The sequence below is a fragment of the Epargyreus clarus genome, unplaced genomic scaffold (assembly GCF_041222505.1).
Source record: "Epargyreus clarus isolate Ecla_fem2 unplaced genomic scaffold, WU_Ecla_fem_2.2 ptg000009l, whole genome shotgun sequence".
NCBI classification, from domain to species: Eukaryota; Metazoa; Arthropoda; class Insecta; order Lepidoptera; family Hesperiidae; genus Epargyreus; species Epargyreus clarus.
In genome coordinates this window covers 1,286,338-1,310,391 of record NW_027332217.1, presented here as the reverse complement: position 1 = coordinate 1,310,391, position 24,054 = coordinate 1,286,338, and the positions used below count along the sequence as shown (strand labels likewise).

At 35.3% G+C, this 24,054-nt stretch overlaps 3 protein-coding genes across 3 annotated transcripts in view; all 3 read left to right on the top strand.

The window, feature by feature from the left end:
• Positions 1-4,888: 4,888 nt before the first annotated feature.
• On the top strand, positions 4,889-6,243 carry Rab39 (RAS oncogene family member Rab39). The gene is made up of 3 exons (XM_073076363.1): positions 4,889-5,092; positions 5,169-5,520; positions 5,927-6,243. Exons 1-3 carry the CDS (start codon positions 4,985-4,987, stop codon positions 6,133-6,135), a joined length of 669 nt encoding a protein of 222 aa, XP_072932464.1. The 5' UTR covers positions 4,889-4,984; the 3' UTR covers positions 6,136-6,243.
• An 8,112-nt stretch (positions 6,244-14,355) lies between these two features.
• On the top strand, positions 14,356-18,592 carry LOC140744720 (uncharacterized). Its single transcript, XM_073076362.1, has 5 exons — positions 14,356-14,647; positions 14,736-14,850; positions 14,935-15,052; positions 15,574-15,766; positions 17,859-18,592. Exons 2-5 carry the CDS (start codon positions 14,781-14,783, stop codon positions 18,522-18,524), a joined length of 1,047 nt encoding a protein of 348 aa, XP_072932463.1. The 5' UTR covers positions 14,356-14,647; positions 14,736-14,780; the 3' UTR covers positions 18,525-18,592.
• A 712-nt stretch (positions 18,593-19,304) lies between these two features.
• LOC140744719 (uncharacterized) overlaps positions 19,305-24,054 on the top strand; it is a 229,740-nt gene continuing 224,990 nt past the window's right edge. The window contains exon 1 of the mRNA XM_073076359.1: positions 19,305-19,627. The gene's annotated coding sequence lies outside the window, so the exon portion shown is untranslated. The remainder of the gene's footprint in view (positions 19,628-24,054) is intronic.

The following is a 24,054-nucleotide window of genomic DNA, read 5'->3' as shown; positions in this document are numbered from 1 at the left end:
TTACTAATGTTACTATTGATGGTGCATGTGCACTGATTAAGTTACAGGACTGTATAATTAAAAATACATGATTTGCTAATATTAGTATTTTATTAACCGATTTCTTTGTTTATTTGGTTTATATGGTTCTATTAGTGAGTACACACAGTAGAACTTTTATATTTATCATATGTTACAGTTACAATAATTACTACACATCACCTAAGCTAAATTTTTGTGCTGCTTGCGTGTCTGCTTTTCTTCATTACTAAAATTATTTTCCGTAACAAATGGATATATATTTTTATCACTGTCATTTTCAGAATTAAATTGCAATGCAATAATAGGAACTGTATGGTCACTTTTCTTCCTTTATCTTGTTGGGTAGGTTACGCAAGTAAAGAAGTACTATTTCCCGTGTACTTTACTTTATGTATTTCAGACTGGTGCCCACTTTCGAAAGTTTTGGCTCCTCACTTCTTCTAGGCAGGACAGTCATCACATTTTCATTTTCATTGATGTACCTTGTGTTCAGGACAACTTTTACTTTTCATGAAACACAAACTTGCCTTCCTCTTAAACTGCACATACTCTATAACGTCGTCACTATACGATTGTCGGGAAGATCTGTAAATATAAATATAACCAATTAATAACCTTAAAACAGTTCACATAAGAATATAAGTATATTTAAAAAAATCTTAATAATTACTTGAAGACAACCTTTCTTCTGTCTGAAGTCAGTTAAGAAATGTTTTAATTGTCCGATATGATTAAATGTAAATATAAAGAATGTTTTACTTACGTCTTTATTGTCAATTACGGATAAGAAATTTATAACTAAATAACAAGAAATTATTAAAGCTAAAATATATACAAATTATTTCTAATTAACAATATATACAATCAAGAGTAAAAAAGATAAAATCATAAATAAAATAAACCATCTAAAATTGCCGTGCGAGGCATGGTTCCCAAAACGCTGGCGGCGTTTCCTTGTTGAACGGCCAGGCTTAGCCTTTGAGCAAAGTAGCCGCCAGCTTTTTGGTCACCGGAAGCAGTTACAAGCTTGGCCGACATATCTGACATGAATTTTTTCATGTCAGATGACCATGGACCCATTGTCTCTATTGCAAGCGCCGCAAACAAATAATTGTCTAATAAATTATTATATTTACGGCGCTTGAGAGTTTGGGCATGGTCGGCTGCGGCCCCCGCACACACAGATGTATTGCTTACGTGCGATGGGGCCAAGGTGTCTACGCACGTCGCGTCCCATACCAGGGGTCGTCCGAGACTCCATGGAACTAGAGTGATTCCATCGGGTCTCTTGCCATCGTCTCTAAAAAGGCCTGGAGGTTCTAACGTCGCAGGTATAGAGACGGTAGCAAGTGCCCGACGAATCAAACTGTTCAGAGTCCCGTGACGATACAACCTGCCGGCACTCCTGGTACAGGACAAGCCATGCCGACCCAACGTGTCCACCTCCTGCCCACACGGACAAAAATGAGGCTCGCAAATCCTGGCACCGAGCCGGAGACCTATGGAAATACGCAAAGTTATAGGATCCAGCACGGTGCCAATATTGTTGGACGGGAGTGCGTGTAACCAATGCCCTGAATCGCTTTGGGCAACAGCTAATAACCGGGCCCTATCAGTGTTGTCCGGACATCCTTCCAGAAGGCAGGCAAAAACAGATTTAAGACCCGGTGTGTCCCAAACTGATTGTTTGGTCTTTTCTGACATAGAGGTGTCCTCAGACGGAAAACGATCACTCCAGACCTCCCCTGCCTCTGACATGTACGCCACCCGAACATCATTTAAATTAGTGTTCAATATTTCAGTGATGAGGGCGAGCGTACTATGGCAAGAGGCCAAGAAAGCCGGAAGTGCTAAACCTTCCGTCGTGCGGACACCTATGCCACCAAACCTAACTGGAAGAGTTGCCTGCATCCAGGAACGATCATCAAATTTTAAATTTAAAATTTTGGATAAGCAGTTTTGTAATAAAGTATCTAAAATATGAGTGACCGATGGGAATTTCCAAAATGGACAACAACGAAGTAAATACATGAATTTTGGAGCGAATAAGCAAAGGCGCAAAATGTACATAGCCATGTGAGGTTTTAAATCAAAAAGTCGTTCCGAAATGTTTTCAAAGTGATGTAATTTAGAATTTATAATGGGAACAAATGCATCATCAAATATTGGAGCACCTAATAGTGTTAAATTTTCTTTTTCTAAAATAGATATATTAGGGCATATTGAATTGAACTGATCATAAATATTATGACACTGTTCAACAGATAATTTTTCCGAAAAAAAGATTTCACATTTGTTAAAATTTAGACTCAAACCTATGTGATTAAAACGCTGTATTATTATTTTTAGGTCCTCCAATACAGTTGATGCAGTTCCTCCCAAAGAACCATCATCTAGGTACCATACATTAAATTCAGAATTTAGTTGTGTGATTATTGGTTGTATAGCCAAACTAAAAATTAATGGGCCAAGAGGGTCGCCTTGCTGACATCCCACACACGATTCTATAACATTATCGCCGAATAACAATTTTGAGGGGGTCCCATAAGATTGCCACATATAACCAAAAACTTCAGGCATTTCTTTTTGAATTTCTGTAAGTAGGGCCCCCCTATCTAGGGAATTGAATGCATTTTTGACATCTATTTTTAAGAAAACCTCATAATTTTTTCTATTCAGAAAAGTACGAGCAGCGTGTACTGCTGCCTCGCAGCCACCCTTGACTGCGAAGCCGAGCTGCCGAGGCCTAAACCGACTAGCCAATGGCTCGTTATAATTACGACAGCACAACTTCGAAGCCAATCTTCGTAGAGTACAACCTACAGCGATGGGCCTAATGCCTCCATCCTTTTTTTTAAGAGCAACGAGGTTGGCTCCATAAAGTACAGGTGTAATTTCGGGAGGAAATCTTCCTGCTAACATTAAATTAATGAGAGCAGTGAGCTCCTTCACCAAATTTACACCTGCTTCGCCTAAAAAAGGATCAGTTAAATCCTTCAAATGCTGTGGAGTAAGGCCGTCTAAACCACCAGCAGATCCGCTCGAAAATGAACGGATAGCGAACTTGGTGGCTTCCTCGCTGACTCTCAAAAATTCATGCTGCGGATTGTAAGAAGGGTAAGGTAACTGCGAGGATGCCTGTGTGGGATGCTTATCGCGAAGTGCCCCAAGCGTTTCAGGTGAGCGCGTAGCCATAGTATCATTAGAAAATAGAATTTTTGCAGCGCCTTTCACATCTCCGTCGGAGATTTTATTTTCTATTAATTTTAAAATATTGTTTCGAAAAGGAATACAGTTTTGGTTATTTGTAGGGACGTTAGGAATGGGAAGAACATTTTGAATAGTATTATATTTTATTAAACTACATAGTGATTGCTTTTGTTGTCTATTGCTTAAATGTAAATTTTTGTATGGAAATAGTAATAGGTCTTCCCAAGCATTAAAGCTATTTTCTGCAACTACTTTGGCCACACGCTCGGTAAGTGACACGGCCACAGTCGAGCGCGCTCCTTTAGGGATTCGCTTGACCACCCGTACATTATGTTTAAGATTTGCGAGTCTCAGATATAATGGTTCGTTATTACGGGCCCCATCTGAATTACTTACGAAATTTGCAACAGAGGTGGTGTTAATGGGATCGATTCGCGGTATATGGATTCGGCTACAATGTATCCTTAAGCCTCTTTGTCCTTTGTAATGTTTATTGTCTGCACAAATGGAGCACCGTAACAACGAATCATTAGGCATTTAGTTACTAAGTAAAAAAGTTAAATTAAATAAAGTATGATAGCACTTAGAAATCTATTAAAAATATATATGTATGTTAGTAAAAAAGAAAACAAAATTATATACGAAGTGTAGTTGAAATTAACAAATGTTTTCTGGATGGGTATCCTCCTAAAAGCACTGGACTTCTTGGAAATATGGACAATGGATAGATATGCTTTCATCAGAGGTCGAACACATGCATTACTGTCGTTACTGCTGCTCAAGACATCCCCAAACAAGAGGACAGTAGCTTTGAATCTAACGAAAATACTGAAATTGTATAAAATAATGTCATGTTCCCATTTTTCACTTTCACAATAAAAATATTTACAAATAAATAGTGGTGACAACAGCTGTCAGCCGTCAGAGCGCTCATAACATTATAAAATGTTATTTTTATAAAATTAATAGTGCGCACTGCGCAATGAAAAAGTTCTAATAAATAACCACTTTATACTAGTACTTTTACTCAGTTTATGTATTTATGAATCACATATTGTTATTATATTTCACAAAATATTTATTCCATGACATGATATTTTGACTTTTTCTTTTTTTTTTTTTTACTTACGTTGTTTATTTGATATTTCCATAGGTTATCTCACGGAAGTTTTTGTATCCATTTTGATTTATTGCACTGCATATATGGATCTTCTTTAAGCAGGTTCACGCTATCAGCTTTAATATAGTATGGCTTCATTTCGGTTCACAACATAAATTCAACCAACTCTAACAGCAAACGATTTAATTATTATTTGTCTTGTTTGGTTTCGATGTAGTGACGTCACATGACATTTGAGGCAGCACTGTCGCCGTTTTGGGATTTAAAATCCACAGATAAAAAATCTAAAATTTCTTTTTAAAAATTAAAATACTTAGAACGTATTAAAAAATAAACGAAATACTGCATAATTTATGTTTCCTTATAAGCTATCATATCCAACATACTTCATATTTTATTGTTATAACTGTCAAGTACCCAATTTTGCTTTTTTCTATTTTTTAAATCAAATAATTTGAGATTTTTTTGTTATTAAATATTTTCCGTATAATTTTTGCTTTGTTATCTGTGACTTTCAATATCTGTATCAATCACAATGATGATCCATGACGGATGTCAGTCAGTCTAATTTCATTTTAGAAATTTATACGCAAAATTGGACTGGCCTTTGTTGTTACGATTTATGTTAAAAAAATGGTCGACCCAATATTCGATTATCAGTTCAGACTGATCTTGATCGGCGATAGTACGGTCGGGAAAAGTTCACTGTTGAAATATTTTACCGACGGGAAATTCGCGGAGGTGAGTTCCTGTCCATTGTTTTTGTTTTTTATTTTCGTTGTGTAAAGTGAGGAGTAAATTACGCATTACGTTTTAGCTATCGGACCCGACGGTGGGTGTTGATTTCTTTGCGCGCATCATCGAAGTGCAAGATGGGACCCGTATCAAGTTGCAGCTTTGGGACACAGCTGGCCAGGAGCGCTTTAGGTCCATTACGAAATCTTACTACAGGAACTCTGTTGGTGCGCTGCTCGTGTACGACGTGTGTAACAGGTCCAGTTTCGAGCATATACCTCTCTGGATGATGGAGGCGAAGAGGCATATAGAACCTCACAGGCCAGTTTTCGCGTTGGTTGGCTGCAAGGTGGACCTGGTGGGTACAGATAACAAAAATGGCGCGAGAAGAGAAGTGTCGTGCGAAGAAGCTAGAATATTCGCAGAAGAGAATGGTACTTGGAATTTATTACACTTGAAACAATGATAGCTATGTTGCCTAGTCATGCTTTACTTGTTTTGTATTGTATTACTTCTTGGTTTACTCATGTATGCATTATGTTACTTGCTGGTTAGTAGTTATAAACACATATGCTGCATTTATACTGAACTCTTATGTAAAGATATGTCTTTCTATTTAAGGGATATTTGTCACTAGTATCCAAAAAGAATATAATTTTGAACATAACTTTATTTTCGTCTTGTACATATTGTTTACACAATGTTTATTGTAAAATTTAATAAATTACAAAAGCTTAAAAATAAATACATATAAGAGTTTTTTAAACTTCTTTCCAATTTTTTTTTTACTTGTTTATATTTAGAAGGAAATTAGAAAGTTCATATATATGTATGTTTCAGGCCTACACCATGTAGAGACGTCAGCTAAAACAGGCCTAAATGTTGAAGAGGCGTTTGTCCTCGTTGCTCAAGAAGTGTACAACCGGATCCAGACAGGAGAATACAAGGTAGAGGACGGTTGGGACGGCATTAAAACTGGTTTCAACCGGCCAAATGGCATGGACTTCAACCTCCTGGAAGCCGAAACCGTTCAATCCACCTGCTGCTAGACTATATTATAGTTGCTGTACATATTGACTCACATTAGAATAGTTACGGTAATGTAATAAGCATAATATTATATATGATGAAGTGTAGATAAGACTTGTCACCGAAAAGCAGATGTAAACACTGCTGTGCATTGCCTATAGTGCAAAAGTTATATATTGACATACTTAATACTAGGTCGGTTTTTATAGTAATGACATATATTTGTATTTATTATTTTCTTATATATTTTTTTCTAGAAATTGCCATGAGTTTAAACGCTTTATTTTCAGTTTGAATACTAGTCTTGTGTAATGGTTTGGTGAGTGCTTTATTTACATATTTTCGGATTTCTACGTATGAAGGAATGTCTTAATATGATAGATGATTTGTGAAGTAGCTGATGAGTAAAGCCCTTGACTTAAATACCTAAAGTCGTTACCTGTGATGACTATAGATTGTTGTTACCCTTAAGGACTATTCAGAATGCCTTGTGTGCTAATATGAATAACACTATTGAGTGAAGAATATATCCATCGGTAGAAAAAGTAACCTAAAGTATAACTTTGCATTGATTTAAGTGCATATTCAGATTGGATGGTAGATAGGATGATATAGGCTGTTCTGTTAGAACACTTGTTTCGGTGGCTAACATTTAGATATTCGGCGAGTACAGACGAATAGGCGTGTATACGAGTATGTAAATAATTTACTCTGCTGTATTTGCCACGAATATTTTCTCGTCGCGAATTCTCCGCGTGCTCTTGGTTCTTCACGGGGATTAAAAGGTTCTCTATCTTCATTCACGCGCGGTATTTACGTCATTCTTTGGCAAGCTATTCGGCGGATTGTTCGCAACTATCTAAATGTTACGTTTTAATTGTTACAAAAGGGAGGAATTGTATGTTAATACGTATTTCATCATAACACTCAGTAGTGTTAAGTCTGACTTATCCTATTAGGACATTCCTTGACACATCTGACTTATATAGTTCTTGTCGGCACACAAATTATATTACTATGTAGTTTTTAATATATGCTACAGTTCACGGTCCTAATGGCCTTTTCTTAATGATAATGATAAAAAAATCTATATATAAAAGTCATAGTTGTGCCTCTTTGATGTAGAAAAACGTGGAGAATCTTTTTATCTATATTGCCCATGAATTAGTTATCTTAGTCTTCAAAATTTGAATTCAGGGTCGTCCCTTTAATATGTCTCACAAATTGTATCAATATTTTTTTCTGGATGTCTCAAATAAATTTACACTTAATATTATATATAGTTATATCATCTGATTCTAAATCAAATGCAGTGTTGATAATTGCTGTTCATTTAAAGATGAGAATGCCACGGAGGTTTTAAAAGTTAGGTGAGTGTTTTAAATCACATTGTTCTTCTGTGCACTAAGTGATATGACAAGATTATGGTAAATTCAAATATGTAGAGTTCCTCACAATGGGTTTCTATAACAATTAATACAACTGTTAATTAATTTCTCTGGAGGCTTACAAAATCCGATCCAATTGTTTTCGTAGATACTATTTTATGTAACACTAATTTAAACTTTCACTTTTGTGGGTAAATTCACACTTCAGAAACTTCAGAGTGGCACAATTATACTCGTTCAGTAGTTAGTAGTCATAGACTCATACGAACCAAAGAATTGGTTTTCAGTGTAGTATTCACAGATTGCTCTTGAATTAAATAAAAAAAATGTAATGTTTATTTAGAGATATGTAATGTTAACACATACTAACAATTAACAAATTATTCTACTCTACATTGTGTAGTTAAAGTTTTGTACCTGCAATACCATTTATAATGTTATGCATAATTTTATAAGTGTAACCGAAAGTAATTAACTAAATACGCGTGTCTGTACTAATGTACTCACGTAAAAAGTTATACTTCTTTGGCGAGATTAAGAATCATATTTTTTTATGCATTTAAACTTTTTTAAACCGAAAAATAGACCAATAGTCGAAAGTAAAAATTACAAATAAATACGCTCAAATTGTGTGTTACATCGGCGCTTTCAATTACGTCCCACGCTAAAAAAATATGTGTTACATCGGTTCACGCAACTTTGTTTCATGTTAAAAATATATTGAACAGTCTACGCCAAAAGAAGTGTAACTTCAATAATTGGTAATGAATTTGTATCGGATGTAACTCCTACTTAAGGTTGGTGGGTAAAAAATTATAATGACTATTTGAAAACAAGATTGTGATACGTAGTGATGGAAATTACAGTGTTGACATGTGTTTAAAAATGGAATTAAGGCTGTAGATATACACTTTTGAAAATGGAAATACTTACGAGACCCGCTGATTTTGTTTTTTAATTATTTATCGTTTATTTGTAAAAAAATATGGAAAGGAAGTGCCAATGAGTACCTGTAGGAAATTCTTGAGTTTATTAAGTCCGTTCTGAACTCAGTGTGTCTTCAGCCTTAATGAAAGATAGGGATATAAATTGCTTTAAATATGAATGCTGTTTCTATATATTCAATTTAATTTTAGCTCCGTTGGCTTTTTCCTTTGTTATGTACGAGAGATAATGACAAATAACCTTCATCACATTTTACCATGTAAGTATAACGACAAATTGAGTCTCTTGTGACTGGCGTTTCGCGGTAATTACGCGTTTTTCTCACAATTTCAAAAACCTAGAATACCGCCAAAGGCAAAGTTAAAGGAAGGTCTACAAAGGTTTAAGGTGGTAGAATTATTTTAGGTTAAACCCTTTACCACCAGTGTTAAGCATTTCTATGTTATGGTTCTCAGGGGTAGCAGTGTATCTGTCGCCTATCTCAGATGGATATCTAATCCTATTTTGGAATCATTACAGATTTAGCATGTGTGATTAAATACCACAAGGTGGTTTGTATGCTCGTCTGCTTCTTCTATTTTATTAAAAGAAGCGTAGTCATCTGTAAGTGTTAATCACGGACGAACTAAACCTCGTCACGGACGAACCAAACCTCATCACGGACGAACCGAACCTCGTCACGGATGAACCAAATCTCATCACGGACGAACAAAACTTCGTCACGAAACAGACATCACCAAAAGCAAATTGTAGACTATAATAACTGAATATTATAGAATTTTATAAAAATAAATTCACACATGTCAACCTTGCTACCATGCAACCTTGTTTCAAGGTCATTCGTACAATATGTCACAGTTATTTTTATTACGGTTTAATTTATAGTCTGCAATATAGGGTAAATTGGGGTAACATCGGCTCTGGAATGGAACCCTATGATCGATATTGCAAGTTTTTTTTAATTGGCAACATCATACAAATGTGTCATTTTCATACTACTGAGTCATTATAGGCCAAAATACTTGAAATAGTAAGAAGAAGATATTAATTACAACATTTTCCAATAGTTTAAATGGGAACAGTGATAATGAATTTATCGTTCCTATAAAAAGGAAATCCGATTAAATGTATCCTAGCACTATGATATTGTCAATAAAAAATAACTTTAATATGCGTATAATTTTAATACGTGTGTTACGCTAGCGCCGACATTACCCCAACTTACCTAAATATATGTATCCTGCTATATGAATATTTTTGCAAATTGTAAGAATAAAAAAATTGGCCGTCCAATTGAACGGGCGTTGAAGTTTGTAAATGGATTGTGGTGTTTTATCAGTTTAATATGGATATTGACTTAGCCACGTTGAAAAATTACTGAATTTGTATCCGATGTTTATAAAGTAATATGACTTTGCGTTTATTTCGTAGCATTCATAGCACATATGGTGATGGCGCCTTTTTTGGGAATAATTTAACCGTCCTTAGGTTCTCATGAAGGGACTCATCATCTACTCATTGCTGTCCCACTGCTTGGCACGGGTCTCCTCTCAAAATAAGAGGGATTAGGCTATAGTATGCAGGTTTCCTCATGTTTTCCTTCACCGTTTAAGCAAGCAATAATTAATTTCTAAATACGCACGTAACTTTGAAAAGAGGTCAGAGGTGCGGGCCCGATATTCGTACCTAGGACCCCTCGATCAAAAGGCCGACTTTACCGGCGGCCGGAGTTTAGAGGCTGGACTAGAGACAAAGTCTTAGTAGATTCTTCAAATGAGGTGCTAAAGGAATACAGAGGAATAAACGAAAAATCTGACTCGTTTGAAAAACCGTGTTTTTATTACATCGGATGCCGTTTTATAATTTTTCTGGGTGGCTTAGTTATTGTACTATATTATGTAGTCTGCAAATTGTATAATTCGTTATTAAATAAACCGCGTCAGCTGTTTACAAACAATGGATTCTTAATAACGAAAAAATATCCATTGTACTGTAAATTATTATGGTCGGTCGGTGACGGAACCTATGAAATTTTCTATACAATGAATATTTTTTGCCCCTTCCAAAGTCCTGTCATGGTACGGTACGGTGTAATGGTCAGAGTCCATTCGTTACGACACCGGCAAACGTTATGGGTGTCAACGACTATTACGTAATAACGAGGCTATTTAGTATTTACTATTTGTTTTCGACAATGCTACAAGTGTTTGTAAACATATGACGCCACCTGTATAATGACGAATCATACAAACAGACCAGTACCCTTAGTATGAGTTTTTACAAAAATGACTGTTTTTGTATTTGTTTACGTGTTTCCCATACACTTCCAGTCAGTTCTGATACAGTTCGTTAGGGGCGCTGATTGGAAATGTATGGTCAAATACGTAAACAAATACAAAAACAGTCATTTTTGTAAAAACATGAAAGCTCATACTAAGGGTACAGACGACATAATTATGACATCGCGTTGATTTTTCAGGGCGTCCGCTAAAACTGGCGCGTGGGCAAGCTCGAGTGTTTGTTTTGAGAAATGGAGTATGTTTTGGAAAATGTGTAGCGTCATATGCGCGCTTTTGTCGGATTTTTACGCGGTGCCCGCTTCTATAATGTTTGTCAAAATCCGCCCGCTCCGTGCATACGCGCCAGTTTGAACGGACGCCTAAAAGGACGATTGCCACGTATAGCTCAATCTGAAATTCTACACATATATGTTTATTTGAATATTATGCGCAAACTCTATTTTGTGACTTTTGAGAAAAATCTCTGACAGAAGGAGGCATAACTTATGATCAAGTGTTTCATCGAGGTGAGATTTCAGTACACGGAAGTCAGCGACTATTCTAAAATATATAAAGCATTTATTGTAATTTAAGACAGAGGGTTGTATATCAAAATTTACTCTTAATAACTTTGTACTAAAAATTATTATAATTTTTTTCATTAATTTTCCGTTTTATTTTTTTTAACTAAATAACAGTACACAAAGTGGTTCACAAAAAAATGTTTCGTTTAGTTTCCGACTTCCACATACTGGACTCGATGAAACACTACAACGCTACGTAAAGAGATCTTTACAAATTTTCAAAATTGATGCATTATTGATGTTGATTACAATATAATAAGGCATTCGGACTGCAAATTTCAAAGTAATTCTAATAAATCGATGAATTGTATGACCCGAGTATAATACAATCGCGTATTTTGTAATTTGTGGTAATCGTTCTCAACGGAATAATCCTGTATATTATTTATTAAAATTAATATTTATGTCACGTTTTATTTAGTGATACAAGTACCTTGTAACGCTGTTATATGCTAATACGAAGTAAAGTTTTTGTTAATCATATATGTTGTTTTATTTGAAACAGAACTAGTCGGAATTTGATCACTTATGACTTACTGCCTGTTTTTCGCTTGCGTCTCATCGTCAAAGAGAAGCGAAAAAATACCTACAGTACATTACGATAAGAATACATTAAAATAATGTTTTTTTTTATTAAATTTATTTATGTACGTAATTGGCTATATACTACAGATAATACAATGTCCCCATAAATATCTATAATTTATGGATGAATATACGTCTATGAAGCTACTACATTGTTGTATGGAATTACAAATAATTACAATTGTATGTAAGAAGTACGTAAGTCCCTAAAATGTACATTTTAGCAGTTCCCATTATCATAACGTGTTATTTAACCGGATTTAACTAAAGAACCGGATCCCCAGTTACTATCGATCGAATTTTAATGTAATTAAATTACTTTTACCAATAAATATACACCGTGGAGGCTAACAGGCATAATATCTGGCCTACTATGTTCTATATACGAATGTCATTGTATATACGCAAACCTAATAATATAGAGTGACGAGCTGGCCGGCCATAAAATCCCATGAAAATAACAAAATTATGGTTATTTCTACTTATCACCACTCCTAAACGTCGAGCAGAAGGTTAACGAACTCAATATTCATAAAATAAGTAGCCATTACGCATGCATATGCTTCGTTCATGTCTGCATAGCATGCATTAAGCATTGAGCGCTCATAGATTTGCGGTTGTGCAACGGAAACTATAATTTAAAGTGAGCACGGTCAGTAATTGCATACATTGTCTCTGTATTTCTACTGTTAAGGTTTTGAAAAGATCTATTCTCTTTGTTATCGAGTACTGTCAGCATAGTAGATTATATGATTATGATATTAACAGACGAAATGGTTTGAATATCGCATCGAATATAAAATTGTGGTTACTTTAATTCTTAAAGGAACTAGTGATAGCTAAACTTTATTCATATAATTATTTCAAACAAATTTTATTTGATTTGATTTGTAAGGATTATGTAGATATGAACGAAATTATGTAGGTAGATAAATGTCTTTGCAAGGAGATACTGCATAAACAATTCTGTTTCTAAAACAGGGAATGGGCCATCTCTACTCATATTCAAAAGTTATGCTCCTTATAATTTCCTGGGTGCTAAATTATTCTAGGTCAACTCTAAATATAAACGAATGTGCGTATATCGTACTAATATTTTAGCTAATTTCATAGATTAGTAAAGATACTTCGCCGCCTTGAAATTGAATGAAGCCACAAATGGCTTATTAGTAAGTTTTTTTTTTAATTCTTGACAAAAAAAAATATTTTTAGAGAAAATTTATGAATAAGTAACTAATACTGCGTAATTTTTACGCAACTATTTCAATTCTCAAAACTGGGTACATTTTCTTGTTAGGAGTGAGTAATCTTTACTAATCTATGGCTAATTTGTATATTTCGTCTGATATCGCGCATGGTTTGTTAGCGAGATGTTCCGAGGTCGCAAAAGGGCAACACAGCGATAAAAGCGAAAACGAATATTGGGTCAATGATTTCGTTACACTTAAAACTCGGTTCCATATCAATAGATTTAGAATAGAATTGGAATGTCTAGTTGGTTAGATTTAGAACGTATATTCGATTGTATAGGTACAAGCTCTAATTATATAGAATGAGTTTTTGAGTTCAATATTAATGAGTTTGCACCCTTAGGTCAATGTTAGTTACATTAAAATTACCTGTGCCATTAAGAGACTTAAGAAAACATCTTTGATAAAATAATATGATCGTAGATACATTGTATAAGAAAATAATAGATATTTTCACACTTATACTGACGCTCTCGAAGTGAATATAAAAAACACCCATATTTAGAAAAAAACCTGTTGTCGTTTAAATATCTACGGTTAAGACTAAAACCTGCATCTTGTTTACATACATTATATTGCCTGCTATTTTACGTTTGGATGCTTCTATTAATAGCTTGATGCTTGATTCGTGTGAGACAGTGGTCTTTATTCCACATAATTTGTCAATATTAATGATTGCCTAAATTAAGCAGGTATGTATTTGTATAACGTAAAAAAATCAATGGATTCCCTATGTTAATTTTTAAAAGTAGATACTTTAGTAGGTACATTATATATGTCCCTGTAGTCCCGGGAATAGGGTAACGGTATCCTCTGCCTGTCGTAAGAGGCAACTAAAAGGGGGCTTCCGGGGTTGCGGGCGGCAAGAGTGGGAACTCGAACCGTCCAGCAAGCAACCCCGGGAAGGACGGTGGTATGTGTGCTCGCATTCCGTCGTAAACACTAGATGGTGTGGGAGGAGTGTATTTTATTAGATATTATGATACACAACGTGAAGTCGCAAAAATTTATTACAATATTCAACATGCTAATATGTAGTTAACTTTTTTTTCTATACCATTTTGATAATCAGCACTTAATATTATGAATTTGCAAAAGTTCTGAATAGTCGTATTTATGAAAAATATATAAAACGGAACAAATTTATAATAACTATTATTTTGGCTGCATGGCTGATTGTACGTGTGCAGTGAACGTGACTTAAAAAAAGAGAAACGTCAATTATTGGTGGCATAAAGTAGCGTTGTATTGTAATATGATTGAAAGTAATTAATATAGTTTAGAACTTAGAAATATCTTATATTTCGTGTTCCTTTAATACTGTTTTAAATTTTATGAAGACTAGTTCACTGTACGCGTTAGATGTAGTGAGTTATTGTTACTAATATGGTTGTTCCATTTAGACATAACCTGTGAAATCTCCCGGGCTTGATTCGACCAGTGGCGCCTAATGCCAGCTTTAGTCAACATTTGAAAGTGTTGTAGACGTAGAACATCAAAGGTAAAGTAAAGTTTATAATAGCTGTAAGTGACATGTGATTTTTCTTACATAACTTACGTTGATAGAGATGATTATTTTGTTTTTTTAGGGTCCCGCCGGCGATTTATGTCTCGAAAAACTCAATTCTATAAAGATGAGTTTCAGCCAAGGTCTCGCTAAAAGCAAGGAATACGATGAAAATAAAACAAAATCGACACCAGTTGGTATGTCTCATTACAAAATTCATTAGATTTGTTAACTTTGAATAAGTTTGTAGGTTAAACTGTCTTATGAATGTTTACTTGCAGCCATGGTAGCACCAGAACTGAAGCAGAATGCTGACACGGACACGGAAATTACGAAAACATGTGCAGTTTTGGGCTGTGAGGAGTCCAAAAATTTGGATTCGTCTTCCTCGTTTTTTAGGTGATTTTCTTTTTAATAAAAGATTTTCTAAGTGCCTCCGCCCATTTTCTGTCCTTAATAACAGACAGAATTAACTGAGATTTACCAAAGTTTATTATATGGGGGTAAAAATGTACAGAAAGTATAAAGTGTAGCTGATGCCAGTGTAATGTTTTTTTTTATTTTTGAAAACCATGAACTGTACAAAATACTATAAGCTGTACATAATTAATAATATCAGTTTTTATGGCATAAAACAATTTGCATATCCAATTTAAAAAACACAACTAACATGTATCATATGGCTAGTATCTAATGCTAGCTACAATGTAATTAATTATTTATAGGTATATACCCACTGTCTATACAGACAGCGTAATTATTTTATTGGCTTAACTGTAAATTCAACATCAATACATAAAAGTTATATAAACATAGATGTTGATTTCCATCAATTCTAATAATTCACAATTCAAATACACCTTAATCATAATACAAATAATGCAATGTATATAAAGAAATATTCCTTCACACAATTCCAGATTCCCAGAGGATCCCGATCTTAGACAAATATGGACAGATCTAACCGGCAGGAACAACTGGACTCCAACTGATTACTCTTATATCTGTAACAACCATTTCTCCATTGATTGTTTTGAGTGCGATGAAAATAAGGCTGTGGTGCTGGTAGAAAAAGCTGTACCTTCGCTCAAGTTGCCTGGCCATGTGTTGGAGGTAAAAGGGATTTTTGGTGAATTTAGTTTTAATAAAGTGATGTGAGGTATTTCAACTTAGTTCCAGGGGTAGTAATTCATCTGTGACCAACTTTGAGGCTTGAATCCTATCTGGGGTTGATGTATGAATGCAAAGTGGTGGCACCCAATCACCAGGACAATTAACTGGATGTTTGTATGCTCCTCCTATTCTTATTAAGTATTACACTCTTGTCAGAGTGGTTGTGGTCATTATGTGGTCCTAGTGGTACGTTTAACAATATGCCATCATTTGTTTCTTGTCGCCATCTTCCTGGTGCAAGTGTACCTGATAGCACTGTGAATGTCCCATTACATGGATATGGAATGGGACATGCACTATAACCTTGATCTGGTCAGTCCATCGCATAGATGATCTACCTCGAGATCTTGTACCCTGCTATTTCTATGTTTTAAATAAAATAAACCAGAGAAGCCAATTTTGAAGTTGCCAAATTTGGCAATTACCCAGCAGTCTCTGCATTATCTTACATGGATTTAACTAACCAATGCATTGCTTAGTTTTGTTCGAAGGATTTTTTAACATTGAGTATTCCATTGAAACATTGTAAATGGATATGGTCACTGCAATAAAAATTTGAAAAGCCAATATAATTTAATCTGTGATGTCATCATGCCTATTCTGATACCAATACTAGATGAAATTGGAGAAATGGATTTCAATGATGAATGATGAGTTAGGCACACATTCTATGGAATAATATTTATAATTAGTCTAGATACAGTTAATAATAATTTTGAAGGTGGTAGAACCCTATGAGGTTCCACTCAGGTGGCACCATCGCCACACCTATTTTTGCCTCATCACCGCAGTATTAAACGCTGCTGTGTTCTGGTTTAAAGGGAGTGCAGAGCATCTGTGGTCGACCTCACGTAGGAGTATCTAATCCTATCTGGGGTTGATTACATGTCCATGGTGCCGCCCATGGACATGTAATCAACCCTAGATAGGATAAGTAGCCACTTACTATCAGGTGAACTGCATGCTCGTCTGCTACTCCTATATTATAAAAAAAAATATTGCTATTCCTGTGGACTAAGTGGAAATGTCTTATTATTTATAATTATATTTACTTCACAACTACCAATGAGCCTGACGGTTAAGTAGTCTTTGTAGTGAAGCTCAGAAGCTCAGATATATTTTTATCAATTGATTTACTACTGACTACTTAAAACTTATTAAGTGTCTATGGTACCATGTGGTATAATTTCCAATATTAGTTTCAGAATTTGAATATGTTGATGTACTCTGATTTCGTCAGTTTCATGAGGGTATAATATATGGAACTACAATAAGTTCCTTCATAGACAAATTGTTATATTTACAAAACCTGACAGCTTAAACATAAATAAGTCAACAAGGAAAAAGCATTGACTACACAAACAAAATTAATATATTAATAAAATAGCAATTTAATATTATGCAATATGTGGCATACATGGTTATAGTAATTTTATTATTATTAAATTGTAAATTATATTTTTAAACATACAATGTGTATTATGGAGTGTCTTTCGCCGCTGGTTCTCAAACAAAACATTTTGCATCACTATTGTATGTTAAACGTTGAGAAGAATCTACTTAGAAGAATTGTTGCTAGAAGCATAGATTTGTAGCATTCAGTAGGGAAAGGAATCTGTCAACTGCATAAGCCTTGTGTCTGTTTGTTCATCTATCCTGCCTTTAATGGATTTTGTCTTTTAAACCCCATTGATTTTTTTTCAGAATATGTGTTACGATAGCGAATATTGCAGAATATTTTGCAGAATATTTATGACAATAACGCGTATTTTAAACACCTTTCAACTTTATCAAAGTATGGGTTTAAATTCACAAGTTTATTTAACAGTTTATGTAAAAATTTAATTATTTAGTTCAAACTAAAAACTGCTGACCTGAGACCAGCAATCTATTGTCATTCCCAATTTATGTAATTTCTCTTGCTCCAATGGTTAGGTAAGGTTACCCCCTAGGGCCTGCCTATCTGTAATCGAATTATTTTAAATAACATATAGGCACTCAAATCAATTTATATAAGATTTTTTGTCTTTAGGTTGAATACATAGAAGACGACTCGGAAAATACTGAAGGGGAGGAGGATGGTGAAGAAGAACATATCGACGAATATATGGACTACGAAGAAAACGAAAATGAAATAGCAACCGCAAACGGCAAACATTCCCCAGCAGAATCCAAAGTAGTTGAAAATAGACAGAAACAAATACCAGAAGTCGATAACGTAGAGTTGTTAAAGCTGTTTACAAATGTACAGAAGATGCAAAGACAAGCTATCAGTCTCAAAGAACGGCTAAAAAAAGATATGAAAGTGTACAACCGACAGAATAGGTTATTAGCGAGGTTGAAGGAAGTTATAGAAACAAAGAAGAATATATTGAATCAGAGAAAGAAGAAGAAGTCTAGAATACTGCTTTCGTTGCAAGATAAGATAAGGGAAGACACGAACGGTCTTGTACTCGCAATGCCGACGAGACATACCGATGACTTGAAGAATTTTGCTCTAAGCATTTATAGGTATTCGCCACAAGCATATATATACGTTAGGAATAACTTAAGAACATTATTACCAAGTACAGATGTACTGGAATCTTGGTTGAATGCAGGGTACGAACCCAAGAACGTGTTATCTAGTAGTAACCTAATCAAAGTGGTTTCAGAGTTAAACGAGACGGAGCTATCGTGTAAAGTGACTTTACGTTAGTTTCTAATTAAGTGTAAATTAGCAATACATATTTTGTGAATAAATTCGTAATATTTTTAATGATAAAATGTCGTTTGATTCAATTATTTGTTTAAGCAAATCCTTTGTAAAAGTTTTTACAGCTTTACTGCTTATCAGGGAATTTGTTTTTATTCAGAACTTTTAAAACATTCTTAGGACGATTTATGTTGTCGGAGTAAAACAAAGTATCTACCATAATGGATGTTATGTTATTTTCATAACACTTGTAGGAATTTATTGAAACCGAAAGTGGAAAATAGTATTTACAAAAAGATTTGTTTCAATTGTACCCTTAGTTTCTGTTTTCTTTAACAAGGCCTTCCCAGCAAACAACACAATACCGTATTGCTTCCGTTTAATATTAATGCCATCGTTCTCCAAAAATACTCGAACGTTAAAATACTCTATAAATATTTATTGTACGTCCCTACGTATTACTTCTATCGTTTGATGTTTTTATGTGTTTGAGCGATCTTCCTCGTAACTTCCTAATCTTAATGATATCGTAGTCAGACGGTTCGGCCTCTTGTACTTCGTCTATGGCCTCTTATAACGGTTGTTGGTTTTATAAACCTCTTCAATAGTCACGCCATCTACGAGCCTACGGCATTGATCTCACGTTCACTACGTCTCACTTTGAACTACGTCTTCAACTTATTACGTCATTCCTAAGTTCATCGACAGATGGAGCTGGTACAAAAAATAAGCGTGCACGTTGAAAAGAGAAGGCGATATCGCCGGAGCGAGTAGACGAACCAACCAAACAAACGATTCTGCTTTAGTACCGTGATTTCTTCCTCGTGAGCGGTATCGCGACGCGGTAGGCGGGACAGGCTTTCGTCGCGCGTAAACGAAAATAATTTGCCATCTGTTCGAGTATTGTGCAAGTTTTTTTATTATTTCCTCAAAAACGACGAGAAAAATGTGTGCGCTCTACGCCCTGGCATACGCTGTCGCGTCGTAACAGCGTCCGTTTTTCATTTTTGTGTTCGCAAAGTGGCTCTAGTGGTTTTTGTTTTCGTATCCGTGTATTGTGAATGGATTTATTGTAACCCGATTATGAAGGCGTGCGCTTCATAAAGGTGAGTTGATGCTGTGTTACACTTATTTATCGAGTTTATTAAGTCTAAGATTTCTCTACAAATAAGGTGATTGAAACTACTGGGTGTCGTGAGCTAGTCGCCAGTAACTGGACTTTCGCAATCACTATTCCTTAAGCGTGAGTTGCATTCCTTAAAAGTAAACCGTAGTGCCATAAAAGCGCTACATTCAATCACTGTTCATATACGTGTACATTTTTTAACGTCTTCATAAACAATTATATGTATAATAATCGTCGATTTCAAATTCGAATCATGCGCTCCAGTCATTTCTCTTTCGACATAAAGGGCGAAGGAATAAGTTTCTACTGATTACTCGTAATTCTATTGTTGATTTCTTTTGTACCCATGTACTTAATTGTCATTGAAGTCATTAATTAAGTTCTTTTTATCATCAACGACATGCAATTTTGAATCCAAGCGTTGAACGTAACTTTATGGACAACGATATCTACCTACCCTACTTAATTGAATTTTCCTTAAAATATTCGTTTTGGGAAATTGTCTACCGATTTATTCTTCGCAATCTGAATATTTATTAGCAATGCCTTCTTTTAACCAAGAGATTATATTGTGTATTACTCTCACTGTTGGAAACAAGTCTTCTTCCAAAAAGGATTTTGAAGTACTAGCACGGCTAAGACACCCAACGCACGAAGTTTTAAACTTTTGGCACTATAAAGCAGAACTCATAAACAAGAGCAATGTCTCAATATATCTGTTTCCTAGGAATACAACATTTAATCAAAAATACATTTTCCTAACTAATGAAAAAAAAAACACCTTATAAGATTCTAATCCTCAAATAGAATAGAATTTGAATAGAGCAGCATTGGATTCGAACTCGGATTTCCAGAGAGAGGCGCTGAAGTTCAAACCACTGCGCTATCATTTTGAAATTATAGTATAGTTATTTCCGTAATAATAATAGGGGTCTGAATCCCTGTGTGTTGGTTTGTAGGGTGTGGTAAAGTCGATAAACTTGTAAAAGGTATTCCAACTTAAAATAGAGGTAGCAATGTTCCATAACCGACCGCAGGTAGGACTGCAGTAGTACCTGGGATTGATTACAGATGTCAATGTGCGGCATTGGTCACTTAACATCAGGTGGACAACATGCGCAATTGGCACTTGGATTTCACAAACATGTCGTTGTACATTAGGGAATTTCGCATATTTGGTCCAAACGAGATTTTCACAAGTTTGACCTGCATTTTTAACAAATTCTTACCAGTTCTATTTAGCAAGCAGTTTTGGATGAGGCCTAAACATTCCTTACATCTTTACTTCAGACTGGTATTTAGGCGAATCAATGCCAACCTATCTTCAAGTTTTATAGACTGCCAAGTGGATAAGACGCTTCAGTTTATTTATACAGACAAGCCTACATGTTGTCACAGCTGAAAATCTAATTTACTCGTCTGTAGTATCCATAGAATGGTGATATATAGAAAGGTCAGGCGCAAGTTAGGTGTCGCTTGAAATGGAATAAAGTAAAATAATGAAATATCTTTATATCACACTTGTTTTTGAGTATATGTAATGTAACGTGGATAGAAAGTAATATAATCAATTTAGGAGATCGGTGGCGAGTGGTAGCAGTGTTTCATCTACTGTCAAACGCGACGCAACTTTCCTATCTAAAGGAGTCTTATGCCCAACATTGGGCTTCTAAGTCTAAGAGGAATAGATAGATCTACGTTTTGTTACAAATACTATAAAGAATTCTCCCTCTCCAAATGAGGCTGTATCACCTGTACTGTACAGTACCCAATACCAGCATAGTGCGTGTCTGATTTACGTGAGTGATGAACTAATTTCGTCCTATACTTCGAATCGTATAATTTTCTATTGAGGGACAACTGAAGAAGTTATAGGATAATATAAACGAACTTGCAGGATTAATCGCGATATATTACTTGGAAACTGTACACTATATTATACATACACTTGACAGACAGATTGATCAAATCAGAGAATGACACATAGATATATTTAAGAGTAAATTAATTTACATTGAGTTTATATGTATCTTCAACAACTACAGACATTCGCTCTAATGCCTGCAATGTACGCACTTTAGAAATTGGCTGAATAACAAAATAAATTCAGAAACATATACCTCACACTTTCGTAAATGGTCAGTGGGATCTGCAAACACAAATCACCAGCACGCACGCCACGCCCACACGCCACATCTACTTCATATGTGTTCTGTGGCAGTTTCTGTACACGTTATTGTCTTTGTCGTGCCGCCTTCGTACGGTGTTTGAGGGTATCGTAAAACTGTTCTGACATATTGGATGTCGAGGGCTTAACGTGACAGGGAGAAATGAGAGTTATATCCAGCAGATTTGTACTTAACGCCTCATTTTCGTTATTTGAACGCTTAGATACAAAATTATGTCACATAGGTAGATAAAAGTCAAAATGAGATACCTAGATTTATTTTTACACTTTTGTCACTTTTTGATCATTGGTTGCATGGAGGTAGAGGACCTCGATACCCATAGTTCTAACCCCTATAGGTATGTACGGTCGCCGATGTTAATTGATTTCGTTATTGTGAATATTTTAGAAAAATGAGATTTCAGTTTACGGTACGCATATTTAGACAAACTATGAAGTCTGCGATAATACGATAATGTTTTTTAATTGTTAAATAGTAATTTCAATAGTTTTCCATAGTAGGTTTTCAATAGTAGGTTTCACAACGCAATGTGGTGTAGTCAAAACCTAAAATTGTATAATGTCGAGCAAAAAATTAAACGAACGAATAAATACAACATTATTCATTTTCATTTATAGTTCCTCTTGACTTCACGTCTGTAGCGTGACAAATGTATCACTAACTTGACCAATTGAGCTCGAAGCTGACCCACAATTAGATCATTGTTCAAATTTAATTAATCTACAGCTGTTAGATCAACGGCCGACCGCTTTAAATGGCGACTACAGTTTTGATATATTTTTTTTATAATATGGGAGTAGCAGACGAGCATGCAGTCCATCTGTTGGTAAGTGGCTACTGCCGCCTAGGACCCCAGATAGGATTAGATTCCTGCCTGAAGTCAGCCACACATGCTCCGCTACCCCTGCGGACCAAGCTGGAACGCTTCGAAAAAATATGACTCCCTTACCACACTCTTCAAACCAGAACACAGCAGCTTGAAGGTGGTAAACATTTACCATCAGCTGAACGACATGTTCCTCTACTACTCCTACATTATAAAAGAAGGACTCGTTATATATTTAATATTTTTTCTGGAATCTTATATACAATGTGGGTGGAAAGGAAATTAAAGTACTTACAAGTAAGGTCGCCGTATTCATAAAAACTTCAACAGTTGAATCCCTTGGGAGTGTGCGAAAAGATAAAAATAAACTACCTGAATCGCGTAGTCTTACGTACCTACCTACTTGTTGGTCGCGAGGGTTTTAGGTTCGATACCAGGCTAGTTTAGATAATTATGATAAACATTCCAAAATACAATTATAGCTTTCATTGCGGTTTCTTAACCTTCACGAAATCACGATACTTGTCTACTATGCAGAGAGTCCCAGGTTGAATCCCTGGCCAGATTAGTAAAAAATGTCGTTAACCAATCGTAAAGACGTCTGGGATTTCAATTGCGGTTTCATAGACGTATACCTTAAGGGTAGAACCGACCAGGGACTACAAGACCAGAACAGATATGAAATATATTTAGGTATATATATATATATACCTAACTCAAAAGTGATTGACTGATGTAGTGATCTATCAACGCACAGCCCAAACCACTGGACCGATCGGGCTGAAATTTGGCATGCAGGTAGATGTTATGACGTAGGCATCCGCTAAGAAAGGATTTTGATCAATTCTACCCCCAAGGGGATAAAATAGGGGATGAAAATATTACTTCGTAACGCGAGCGAAGCCGCGGGCAAAAGCTCGTAGAGAATATGTTCAGTCATATCTAACTATCTAAGTGGTTTCAATTACTCGCATATGGTACTAAAATAGCCCAGTTTGTAAGACACGAATATAGTATCATTGTGTAGTGCAAAAACCAGTCTTCTGATTTCGACAAGTTTCAAGTCGGACCCAAATGTATTTCCCAACAGACAGACGAATTAATTATTGATACGATACGATCAAAAAGTCTGCTTACAAATAGTCAGACGTAATGTATTTAGCTGATTTGCCTCAATTACTGTTTGGACACGGGCCAAGACGACCCTCGAAGCGAAATTAACGGTACATTTATATCATGATACTGGTAACTACACTATATTTATGTTATTACTTATTAGTTATTACTATTGACTTCGGGAAGACGTTATCCTGCCACAATATGCGATTTATTACTATGGCCGTTAAAGACATCTAGCCACTTCACATATTTTTTAGATTTTAATAACAGTGC

Bases quoted from the DNA above. Each gene is read 5' to 3' on its own strand.
- Rab39 (XM_073076363.1), top strand. From the start codon at position 4,985: ATGGTCGACCCAATATTCGATTATCAGTTCAGACTGATCTTGATCGGC. The intron at 5,093-5,168 runs GTGAGTTCCTGT...ATTACGTTTTAG, and splicing joins CCGACGGGAAATTCGCGGAG to CTATCGGACCCGACGGTGGG. The intron at 5,521-5,926 runs GTACTTGGAATT...TGTATGTTTCAG, and splicing joins AATATTCGCAGAAGAGAATG to GCCTACACCATGTAGAGACG.
- LOC140744720 (XM_073076362.1), top strand. From the start codon at position 14,781: ATGAGTTTCAGCCAAGGTCTCGCTAAAAGCAAGGAATACGATGAAAAT. The intron at 14,851-14,934 runs GTATGTCTCATT...GTTTACTTGCAG, and splicing joins AACAAAATCGACACCAGTTG to CCATGGTAGCACCAGAACTG. The intron at 15,767-17,858 runs GTAAAAGGGATT...TTTTGTCTTTAG, and splicing joins TGCCTGGCCATGTGTTGGAG to GTTGAATACATAGAAGACGA.